Source organism: Chiloscyllium plagiosum, chromosome 28 (genome assembly GCF_004010195.1).
Source record: "Chiloscyllium plagiosum isolate BGI_BamShark_2017 chromosome 28, ASM401019v2, whole genome shotgun sequence".
Taxonomy (NCBI): Eukaryota; Metazoa; Chordata; class Chondrichthyes; order Orectolobiformes; family Hemiscylliidae; genus Chiloscyllium; species Chiloscyllium plagiosum.
Window position 1 is genome coordinate 9,883,211 of NC_057737.1, and position 12,627 is coordinate 9,895,837.

Here is a 12,627-nt window from a genome sequence, read left to right on the forward strand (position 1 = left end):
CCCTAAAAAAAAAGGAGATTCCACAGTTGTTACATGGTCACTGACAGGCTGACTTTCAAATCCAGATTTTGTCTTGAATTTCATAGCTACCACGATGTGATTTAAACAAAGTCTGGTTGCTAGATGACTGGTCCAGTGACATTACTGCTATGCCATCCCCTGCTCCATGTTTTGATGGATGAAATAACAAACTACTCAACAATTCAAATCTGAGCCAAAAACGACAAACACACAGATTGTGAGAAGCTCCAAATTATAATTAAAAAACCACCACACAAGCTCAGTTCCACCAGGTTTTTCTTGATACTTTTTACAGGTCTGTACAACCAAGTAGCAAATAGTTATTGATCACAATATCATTCCATTCAAGTAATCTAGCAAAACTATTCTGTACAATGACAATTAATTTTGTTTCTTAAATATCAAATTAAATCAGACATGACTTAAATCGAGTGACAACCACTTACCTATCAGACACCATCATTTTTTGGAAAAAGTTCCCTTTATGTACTCCATCGAGATCTTACAAAATATTAATACAGTGACTTATATATACATCTGCACAGCTAGCAAATGATTGAATTACAATGCAGTGCAAAATGAGTTTAGAAAAGAGCCTCAGACGCAGACTAATAGCTCTCTATCCATTGCGCATGTCCTTTCTCCACCAGAATTCGGTTTAAAAACAGGACCTTGGAGAGGAGGGAAAGAAAAAACATGATTTTAGTACTTTCAACAGCAGACAGACTCAGGCAGATCTCACAAAGCATAAGCGTGCAAATACACCCTTGTTCAAATTGAGACGCTGAACTCTCATTGTGCTGTGGCTTAGTTGGTATCATGGTCCACGTTCATCACTATTGTCCTTTAGGAAGGGTAACCTCCTGTCCTTGCCTGGTCTAGCTGACCTGAGACTCTTTGCTGCTCTCAGCAATGGCCTAGCAAGTGAATTCACGGGCAATTGGCAATGAGCCACCAATGCCTGGTCAGTGACCCTCACATCTCTGAAAGAATGAAGAAAGTAAATACTCAAAATTAATAACTTAAAACTGCTTGTTTATTTGCATCCTGAGGCATTGGGTGAAGTCCTCCTCTAGGGTTTGAGCATGCAAAAAAGAAATCAAGCCTGACACTCCAGTGCAGTACTTGAGGGTGCTCTCCGTTATGTGGGTGCGTGTTTTAGATGAGAGGCTGCAGGATTTTAGAGAGGTCTCTTTTGCCCGATTGGACGAAACAAAGTTCCGTGGCATTTCTTCCAAGATGATACAGGGACACTTCCCCAATACCCAAACTGATATGTACCCCTCAGGTGATACTTCCAAACACACATCATCATCTGCTATTTATGGGAGCACAGTGTACTTCAACTGGCTGCGACATTTCCAACATTGCAGTAATAATTATAGTTCAAAAATACTTCACTGGTCAAAAAGATGTCTGGTGGTTGTGAAACGTGCTACGTGAATGCAAGTTTTTTGATCATTTGTGGGAGCAATTCAAATTGACTGACAAACTTCACCTGCAGAACAACTCTGACTGTGAAACAGAACCTTCTAAGAATTCTGAGACGCGATTAAACAAAGGTCTGAATAGTCAAAGAAATGCACAAAGACTCAATTTCAAACAGGTAAAGGATTTGCAATAAGACAGCACCAACTGAGTTTGTAATCTCTTCCTGTAACCACCTGCATTGGTTGCTTGGCAATTTGTCAACAGATTTATTAACACTTCAAACAGAATTGCTGAGCAAGAAATGCTTTGTATGTCCCAGTGATATGAAACAGAAAAATAATTTTTTTTCTTGAACATTATCAAGTGCCTGCCTGATACACCCATCTCAACAGAAAGTTGGTTAACTGAATAGATAAATGCCTCCCCAAGTGTGGAACGCATGGCCCAATCAAATTATCCTGAAAAGTAAGTGTTGTATATTAAAAGTCAGAAAGTGAGGATGCAAATAAACAAGCAGTTTTAAGTTATTAATTTTGAGTATTTACTTTCTTCATTCTTTCAGAGATGTGAGGGTCACTGACCAGGCATTGGTGGCTCATCGTCATTTGCCCATAAGTTTAAATCACTTGCTAGGCCATTGCTGAGAGCAGCAGAGTCACAGGTCAACCAGACCAGGCAAGGACAGGAGGTTATCCTTCCTGAAGGACATTAGTGGTAAAGGTGGACCATGATGACAAGTGAAGATAGTTTCACATTCACCATTACCAAGACTAGCTATAATTCCAGAATCATTAATCAACTGAATATAAATTTCACCAGGTCGCACGTGGGGTGGGTGCGGGAGAAGAGCATCGAGAGAGAGCGAGCGCGCGACGAGAGAGCGAGCGCGCGACGAGAGAGCGAGCGCGCGACGAGAGAGCGAGCGCGCGACGAGAGAGAGAGCGCGCGACGAGAGAGAGAGCGCATCGAGAGAGAGCATCGCAAGAACGACGAAAGAAGGGGGCTTGAACCTACATCCTCAAGATGATCAGCACAATGCAACTACCACTACCAAAAGAAAGGCAACAGGGGAACATACGACACAGGAAAGAGTTATTCCAGCTAAGGTTTTTTAATAATTATACACTTAAAGGTAAGGTCCTAGGGAGCATTGCTGAACAGGGATCTTGGAGTGCAGGTTCATAGTTCCTTGAAAGTGGAGTCTCAGGTGGATAGGGTGGTGAAGGCAACATTTGGTACATTAGCCTTTATTAGTCATTGCATTGATTACAGCAGTTGGGAGGTCATGTTGCAGCTGGACAGGACATTGAATTATTCCAAAAGTTTCCTAAGCATTCAATTCTGGTCTGCTGGATGTTATGAAACTTGAAAGGGTTCAGAAAAGATTTACAAGGATGTTACCAGGGTTGGAGGGAGAGGGAGCTATAGGGAGAGGTTGAAAAGGCTGGGGTTGTTTTCCCTGGAGTGTCGGAGGCTGAGGGATGACCTGATAGGGGTTTACAAAACCACGAGTGGCATGGATAGGGTGAATTGCCACGGTCTTTTCCCAGAGTAGGAGAACCAGAGGGCATAGGTTTATAGTGAGAGGGGAAAGATTTAAAAGGATCTGAGGGGCAACTTTTTCATAGAGGGTGGCTTTCTGTATGGAACAAGCGGCCAGAGGAAGTGGTGGAGGCTGGTACAATTATAACATTTAAAAGGCATCTGGATGGGAATATGAATAGGAAGGGTTTACAAGGATGTGGGCCAAGTGGTGGAAAATGGGACTAGATTAATGGTCAGCATGGGCAGGTTGGACCGAAGGGTCTGTTTCTGTGCTGTACAGCTCCATGATAGCCTTAGACCATTTTACACAGACCTCAGTGTTCAAAATATAAATTTCAACCCAGTCTGTTGTCCTTAAACCTCAGTAATCCTAAACAAATCCCAGAGACAACTTCTACTTTCGACCAATACCACAGAACAATTTGGTCAAATAAGAGGAGGGCGTGCGTGTGACTGGTCAACGCCAGTCCTTCTGTCTCAAAGTGTTGTTTTGAAGAGGGCCAATGAGGGGGAAGGAGAACACAGAAGCATGGTAGCTGGGCAAAGGGAACTAGCCAAATCACACAGAAATCAACATGCTTCACGTCATGGAGAAAGTTAACAGGAATATCCAAGTCTATCAGACGGATTATTAAATCAAAGCCTTTTTTCCAAATAAGACATAAATCACTTTTGCACACTTTAACCTGGTCAAGTACAGATTATTTTGAAATATCTCATCTACAAAAGGCTAGTTGCAAGGTTCTTCAACTTACCTCATCTCCAATTATACTCCATAGGTTTATTAGGGGTACACCACTACTGTCATAACCAGTCACCTGAAACAAGTCAAAACTAGGATCAGGATCACACCGTGAACAAGATGCATCTTCACAAGATAAATGTTGTTGAATGAAAAACAAATTTCTGCACATTACTCTTCCTAAAGTCACAAGAGAGCAGCTCATGCCAGGTACTCCGTTTGAGGGATAACACTATAAAGACGAGCACAAAGACGCTTGGGTCAGGAATAACAGGGTTACTTTCATGCAAGTGGGGGTGGAACAGAGTGCACTGCATCAAGTGTAAACATACACTCACCTCTGACTTCAGCACACAGCCAAGTAAACTGGCCAGCAGTAGTGCTCCCAGCAAATACCAGTCATTCATTCAATCCATCCTCATCTTTCAATAAGGTCATGTCTCATCTAATTGTCATCTTCAGTGGACTTTCCTGCCCACCCTGAATAACCCTTTGACTCATGTCAATCTAAAAATTATCCAATTCAGCCTCAAATATAGCTCATGACAGAGTCTTCGATACAATATCCAGGCAGAATTTGAAGATAACCACCTCTTATTGGCAAATGTTAGCAATTTTTGAGAAGATTTGCAGTTCAGGTTGATGATAAGTTACTTTGCTGAGCTTGAAGGTTTATTTTCGAACATTACATCACCATACAAGGTAACATAAGAGTGTCTCTAGTGAAGCGCGGGTGGTATGCCCCACCTCTATTCATTGGTCTTGGTTTATGGTGGGTGATGTCAATTGTGGTTCTTTGGGTTTTTTTTGAAGGAAAGATAGATGGGATCTAAATTGATGCGCTCATGGATGTATTGTTGCTGAGGAACAAACGCAAACAAGCAGACAACGCAACCAAAAACTATAGCCACATTACCTTAGATCAAAGATATATCAGAAATGACTTCCAGACCACTCAGATCCTTGGCATTATGGTAGACCACAAACCTACCAACGCACTTAAACAGTGACTAATGAACCTAAAGGATCCAACAGATACTACCAGCAAAACTAATGTCATTTACAAGATATCATGCAAGAACTGTAAAAAGAAAAACACTACATCCGACAAACTAGCAGGAAACTTGCCACCAGGATACACGAACGCCAACTGGCCACCAAAAGACACACTCTCTCACTAGTTTCCATACATAGAGACAAAAGGAGGACACCACTTTGACAGGGTCAATACACCCTAGGACAGGCAAAAACAGACACGCATGTGAATTCTTAGAGGCATGGCATTCTAAACAGAACTCCATCAATAAACACATCGATTTAGACCCTATCTACCTTCCCTTGAAATGAGAGAGAACTGGAAATGACATCACCCACCTTATGAAACGAAGACCTATAACAGAGGTGGGACAGACACATCACCAGCACTTCACCGGAGACTCTCTATGATGTTACCTAGTCTGGTGACGAAATGTCCGAAAACAAACCTTCAAGCTCAGCGAGCTAACTTACACACTTAGAATTAGAGGTCTACAGAAAAATTACCTTCAACCCACTGCATCCATGCCAGTTAAAAACAACCTATTTTAATCCCACATTCCAGCACTTGGCTCATATCCTGGCTTGCCTTGGCATTGCACGTGCACATCTAAACATTAAACTGTTCTGAAGGTTTCTGCCTATACCACCCTTACAGGCCAAGTGTTCCAGATTCCCACCACCCACTGGATGGAAAAGGTTATCCCTCATCTCCTCTTACCTTGAATCTATATCCTCTGATCACCGATCTCTTCACCAAGAAAACTTTCTTCCTGTCTACTGTGCTGCCCTCAGAATTTCATCCATTTCACTCATTACCCCAGTCTGTCTAATCTTTTCATAAACTCTCCAGCCCAGGCAACATCCTGGTAAACTTCCTCTCCACCCTCTCCAGTGCCTATCACGTGCTTCCTAGAATGTGGATTCCAGAACTGCACACAATACTCTGGCAGTTCCAGCATATCCAGCCCATGAATTTGATACTTTGGTAAATAAAGGCAAGTAATCTTCTTAACCACTTGATCCACCTGCCGTTATATCACCGATCCCTCCACTGAGAAGGGAGTCCTGATGCGGGCTTTTGCCCAAAACGTTGATTTTCCTGCTCCTCGGATGCTGCCTGACTTGCTATGCTTTTCCAGCACCACTCTAATCTAGAATCTGGTTTCCAGTATGTGCAGTCCTCATTTTTGCCCTTATACTTTAAGGGGCTGGTGAACATAAAGCCCAAGGCCCCTTTGATCCTCAGTGCTTCCCTGGGTCTGACGGTTCAAGATGTCCTTGGTGTAATGATTGCACAATGGTCAATAGCAAGGTTTGAGAAGATTTGTAGCTCAGGTTGAGGTTCTGGATATAGGCTTGCTCTGAGCTGGAAGGTTTGTTTTCAGACGTTTCGTCACCATACCAGATAATACTCCGGATGAAGCACTGGTGGCCCGCTTTGTGTTCAGATTTCCTTGCGTTGGTGATGTCATTTCCTGGGGTGATATCATTTCCGGTTCTTTTTCTCAGGGGGTGGTAAATGGGATCCAAGTCAAATCTGGTTGTTAAGAGAGTTCCGGTTGGAATGCCATGCTTCTAGGAATTCTCGTCCGTGTCTCTGTTTGCCTTGTCCTAGGTTGGATGTGTTGTCCCAGTTGAAGTGGTGTCCTTCCTTATCTGTATGTAAGGATACTAGTGAGAGTGGGTCATCTCTTTTTATGGCTAGTTTTCTGGCTGTTTGTTCAATGTAGTGTTTGTTACAGTTCTTGCAAGGTATTTTGTAAATGACATTAGTTTTACTAGTTGTCTGTAAAAGGTCTTTCAAGTTCATTAGCTGCTGTTTTAGTGTGTTGGTGGGCTACCGTGACACCAAGGGGTCTGAGTAGTCTGGCAGTCATTTCCGAGATGTCTTTGATGCAGGGGATGGTGGCTAAGGTTTCTGGATGCGTTTTGTCTGCTTGTTTGGGTTTGTTGCTCCCCGAGGTCACCAGCGAAAACCAGTTAACTCAGCAACCAGTTAACTCAGCAACATGATAAAAATCAGTGATTCCTGCTCTACGTGCTTGTCATACACCATCCGAGCTACCCAGGGCTAAATAATTCAACAAAGGTGCATCCCACAAGTGATTACCTACTAGACAAATTCTCCAGCTTCTACCTTTAGCTTTACTGCACCCAAGGAGGGAGATACTCGCGCTCTCACTGTCAGCAAAACAAAAGGACTGATCACTCAATTCAGGAAAAAGGAGGACATGTTCCTATCTACATTAATGGAGCAGTAGTTGAGGGTTGAAAGTTTCAAGCTCCTAGGAGAGATCACCAACTTGTCCTGGACCTCCCACGTAGATGCAATGGTCAAGGCAGCACAATGCCTTTTCTTCCTCCGGCGGCTTAGAATATTTGACATGTTCCTAAGGACCCTCAGCAACCTGTACAGGTGCACCAGAGAAAGCAAGCATACTGTCCAGATGCGTAACAGCCTGGCACGGCAAGTGCTCTGCCCAGGACCATAAACTACAGGATGTTGTCAGCACAGCCCAGACCATCACAGAAGCCAACCTCCCATCCACGGATCCTGATTACACGTCTCATTGCTGCAGAAAGCCTATCAACATCAAAGACCCTTCCCACCCCCGTGGGGAGGGGGTGTCTCTTTTAACCCTCTCAACTGCCGCTCCATTGATGTAGACAGGAGCATGTCCTCCTCCTTGCTACCTCTTCAGTCAGGCAGAAGATACAGAAGCTTGAAAACTCTCACACACCAACAGGCTCAGGAACAGCTTCTTCCCTGCCGTTAATTAGACTGCTGAATGGAACTCTCAAATTTCAAATCTAATATTGATCTTGCTTTGTGTCAGATGTAACCCTGTATGCCTCATTTTGTCTAAACATCCTATGATCTGTACATCCTCGTACGCTATGATCTGCCTGTGCTGTTCACAAAACACAACTTTTCACTGTACTCAGGTGCATGTGACTGCAATAAATCAAATCAGCTAGATTCTTCCCCTTCAACTAAGCTTGTTGCCTTGTCAAACATTTGTTTTATGAAATAAGCACAAGGAAACAATGGAGTGACCAGGCAGGGTTACAAAGAGAGATGAAATAGAAGCTCCAGCATCCAGATAAGAATGATGGAACAAATGGTGGTAAAAAGGCTCGATAAGTAGATACTGAGCTCACTCAATAGAGTCTTGTAATACAATCCGATAACTCAGTCAACTGGGAACCTCTCACCTGACATCGAGCGAACAACATTGCGATGAACAGCCTGTTATCCCACCGGGCTGCAGTTCGCTCGTGACTATAATTCATTCCAATTAACAACATCAGCTTCGCACAGACAAACACACAGATATCATGTCATTGATATGAGCAGGCAATGACCATCAGTTTCCCAGTAAATCTGACCTGGGCGAGCAGAGCAGCACCTCGGGTCATTTCGTCCATTGCTGCGTTGGCATCTTCAGAGAAATGGTCCTCATCTGTCAATCACAGAATAACAATTTACCAAGGGCATACCGATTATCATCTAATACGGTTTGAAGGAATGGCTGAAATCTAATGGAATGAGGGAACTGCTGATGGATATATTAATCTACAGTTAATTGAGTTTAAGCTAGAGAAGGGCTTATGCCCGAAACGTCGATTCTCCTGCCCCTGGATGCTGCCTGACCTGCTGCGCTGTTCCAGCAACACATTTTCGGCTTTAAACTAGCTGTGCAAATAATACAGGAGCCAGTACTTAGTGAGGTGGGAGTTTTGTGGGGTGCAACTAACTGAAGTGTGGATTTCAATTGTGTTTCAAGACAGGTATCTTTTGGAAAGTATCACAGCCTTTAATCGGAAAGACTCAAAATTTAAGAACGACCATATGGTATCATTTGGAAGGCAAGTTGAGACGTCACTAACCTGGGGGAGGCATTATGTTGTCGAGCAGTACCTCAGTCCCTTGGAAAGGTAGTGATACAAAATCAGACCTGTTGACAGAGACATAAAACATTCAGACATTAGGTAAGATTGCAAATTTCTATGCCTCAAGCATTCGGAATGTGAAAGCTTGGAAAGGCTAAGGAATAAATTGGTGTAATCCATGTTCAAAAAGGTGAGCTGTGCTTTCTGATCAGCTTGCTACTGTTCTAGCTGCTTATTCATAGAAGACAATTCCCCTGATATTTCTTTCAGCTCCAAGTGATAATTCTCTACAGAGTTCACAACTCTCCGGCCCTGCTGAGTACCCAACTTCCTCCAACACTCACAGGCAACCCTCCAATGACCCTTTTCTGACCTTGTGATTCCCACAATCCATCAGTGTCATCTCCAAGCACTACCCTGGAACATTATCCTACATGAGTTTGATCTGCAGCCAACCTGAAGACAACACAAGACACTTGGAAATCATTTTCAGGCTCCTCAAACTCCCACCTTCCACTTGTGACAATCAAACTCAACCACAAACTTTCATGTGCCTACCCACCAGCAGCATAGAAAACTTGCAAATCACTATTCTCATACTCCCCATGCACTGAAATAACCTAAACTAGATCACAAAAGACTGGTCATTACTTCATATACTCTCATGCTCTGCGACAATCACTCCTTTGTCCAGCTCTTACTTAGTGTTAACCTGCCAACCTGACGGGAAAGATGGCATCCCCAATGGTTTATCTTTTGCATTCACCCAGGCCATTCAAGGTTACCCCACCGATCAGCTGCACTGGAGGTGGGACAGGACACAAAGCATTGCTACCATTTAACAGCTAAAGTCAAAGTCTTACCAGCCCATGGTCCTGCTCTCTCAGTAAAGAAAAATGACTAAGGATGGTTTAACAGAGGGTCACCACGCCTCAGATTGTGGGGGTTGGGGGGGTCCTTCATGGTAACTGCAGCCAACGCAGGAATTATACCAAAACTGCTGGAGTCACTACATAGCTAACCAGCTGTCCAGCTAACTGGCCCCCTTCACTTAACCAGAAGAGAGATCTGAATGAACACCGCCCACATCATGTATAAACTTGGCTTGAGGTTGAAATTAAAGCAAGCATTCTTCAGTTCAAACCATTCCCAGTTTTACTTCAAGCCTCCACAACCTGGCTTCCACTTGAAGCTAGTTAACAGAAGACCACCTCCACTCCCCTGCAAAGTTTAGGACCACATCATCAGAATACTGCTGTAGACCTCAAGCAATTAATTCTGACCCTTGTGCGTTAGTTCAGCAACTCCATCTTTACCACACTGGATTACTTCCAGTGGAATGACACGCAAAACAGAGGGGACCAGCTAAATCACCTGATTTGCCGTAGTGCTTCTATTTTAACTCGTTCATAGCCTCCGTAGTCAACATATCGGATTTCAACTTCATTTGTCTCTTCAAAATAGGCAACAACCTGTGCTCGCCACCAGGCACCATTGACCGCTGGAGCTGCACAGATTATTCCAACTGTAGGAGGGAAAAAGACACATGACTAATTCTTCTCACATCCCATGACCGATAACAGTTAGTTCTTCAGTTTCGGGAGCAGGGAGCAGGCGACTCTGAACTTGTACAAGAAACTTGTTCGGCCCCAGCCGGGAGGGCTGTGTGCAATTGTGGGCAGCACAGAACATGACAGATGCGAATGCACTGGGGACAGCTCAGAAGCAATTTACAAGAATGGTTCCAGGGATGGGGCACTGCAGAGGGGAAGATACACTGAAGGTGTTGGGACTGTCCTTGGAGAGGAGGCAGTGAGAGGAAATGTGATACAGGTTTGCAAAATCATGAGTGGACAGGATCGTGGAAACTGATTGCCCCCACTCCCCTTGCAAAAGAGATGAGAACGAAAGGGCACAGCTTGTAAAATGATTTGCCAAAGGAGCAAGAGTGATATGAGAAAAAAAAACTTATTAATTCAAATCTGGAATGCACTGCGTGGAAAATGAGGCGGCGACAGGTTCAATTGAGGCACTCGTGAGTGCAATTGACAATCACATGGATAAACACTATGTGCAAGGATATTGGGAGAAAGCACGTACACTTGGTAACGATGCTCAGTTAAAGAGCGAGTGCAGGCACTATGGGCTGAACAGGCTCCGCCTACACTGCAAGACCCCTGCGGTTCTGTGATGTTATTGCATTACAGCATGAAGGCTAGAAGCTCAAATTCCTTAAAAAAAGTTTCAAGATTCAATTCAGTAAAATTGGTCATTCGATGGCTAGCTCTGGAATAATATTTTGTCAAAACTCAATGATAGTGGATTATCCTCAGCTGTAGAAAAAGAGGGCATTTGGCCCAGATGTTGCTCCGTACTAGCCTTGTCCCACTCTGGCTGACCAAAGTGTGCAAAGGAAGAGAATCTCTACTTGATCTGGGCTACGTATCGTTAGCAGCCAATTAAGAGATTGCCCCAAGGGATGAAGCCCCCTGTAAGCTCGGTCACTAGAGAACAGACTTCTCCTCACAAACTTTGAGCTAGAGAACAGAGGTAGGAGTCACTTTAGCTCCAGAGCACAGAGTGAGGGGTTAAATTGGTTCAGGGCAAGGAAGTCAAGTTAAGGAAATAATCTTAAGGTAGACCTCAGCAAATTGCACACTCTTGCCTTGGAGGGAAGGCCAGGTCGATTCAATAGACTACTTCCTCAGCTGAGGGGTAATCTAGAGGATTCATGGAACAGTCAAGGTTGAAACTTGTCACAGTATTGGAGAATGAGATGGTCTACTAGTAACATAATTCCGAAGGGCCAGACACTGAGAAAAGCATCACACCCTAACATGGAAATCTACATTTGCCATCTTCCAAGGGATATGGCCACAGCAACCAAAGGCTGACATTGTGGCCATTTCTAATTGCTCTTGAACAGAGGGGTGTCTTGTGAGGCCATTTTAGAGGGTGGTTAAGAATCATCCTCATTGCTGGTAGTCTGGATTCACATTAAATCAGATCCGTTAAAAGGTGCCAGAGTTCTGTCTCTAAAAGGGCTTTTTATAACAATGATAATTTTGTGGTCACCATCGCTGAGATTAGCTTTTTTAAAAAAATATAAAGATCCAGATTTATTCCCAAAACTTAAATTCCACCACCCGTTGTCTCAGTGGGATTTGAACCCAGAACTGTTCTAATTAAGTCATTGGACTTGAAACGTTAACTCTGCTTTCTTCCCATAGACCTAAGTTTCTCCAGCATGTTCTGTTTTTGTCTGATTCCCATCATTTGTGGTCCTTGTTTGATTACCAGTGTGTCATAATTGGCTTCCGAAGGGTAGTTAGGTGTTAGGAGAAAAGCATGGAATTAATCGGATACTGCGTTTGGCTGGAACATGTGCTCGCACACTCAAAAAATGCCTTGTGTTGAAGGTAGCTAGTTCCCTCTGCCTTTAGCCCAGAAACACACTGATTTGTCAAATAGTAGAAACACTTAACTTCTAATGGAGGCGATAGTGTTGGGATTCCTGGTTGAGAGTAAAGCATGAACATTTGTTGATCCATGCTGCGTAGTACATGACATGTCGGGTGAGTGTGTTGCTGTACAAACATGTGCCCGGCATTGACAATATTCACCACCAGAACTTCCACGGTTACGCCATCAGGAAGCATGAGCTGTGGACAAGAAAGTCAACTTAAAATTAGGTGCAAAGGAGGAAAGGCAAAACTTCCAGGTCAATCCACACACACTGACATTTGTAAACACTTTCTGGCGGGAACAACCTCTCCACCAGTTGGTTACCGGGAAAGGGAAGGAACTTGCTTGGGGAATTTCAGATCAGTCATTATCCTGTTGTAATTACAGGACAGGCTCGATGGCCCAAATGGCCTGGACCTGTTCAGTTTCTTAAATTGTCTTAACGGTGCACTATGCGGGGAGCTTGCCCACAGAGACTAACTGGCCTGTAG

General features: G+C 43.7%; 1 protein-coding gene across 1 annotated transcript in view; it reads right to left on the bottom strand.

Annotated features, from left to right (window-relative positions):
• Window positions 1–236: 236 nt before the first annotated feature.
• akap1b (A kinase (PRKA) anchor protein 1b) overlaps window positions 237–12,627 on the bottom strand; it is a 59,629-nt gene continuing 47,238 nt past the window's right edge. The window contains exons 6-11 of the mRNA XM_043718243.1: window positions 12,156–12,333; window positions 10,046–10,196; window positions 8,669–8,736; window positions 8,168–8,241; window positions 3,753–3,815; window positions 237–692 (exon numbers count right to left, since the gene is read on the bottom strand). Of these exons, the coding sequence (XP_043574178.1) occupies window positions 630–692; window positions 3,753–3,815; window positions 8,168–8,241; window positions 8,669–8,736; window positions 10,046–10,196; window positions 12,156–12,333 (597 nt within the window). The 3' untranslated portion in view covers window positions 237–629. The remainder of the gene's footprint in view (window positions 693–3,752; window positions 3,816–8,167; window positions 8,242–8,668; window positions 8,737–10,045; window positions 10,197–12,155; window positions 12,334–12,627) is intronic.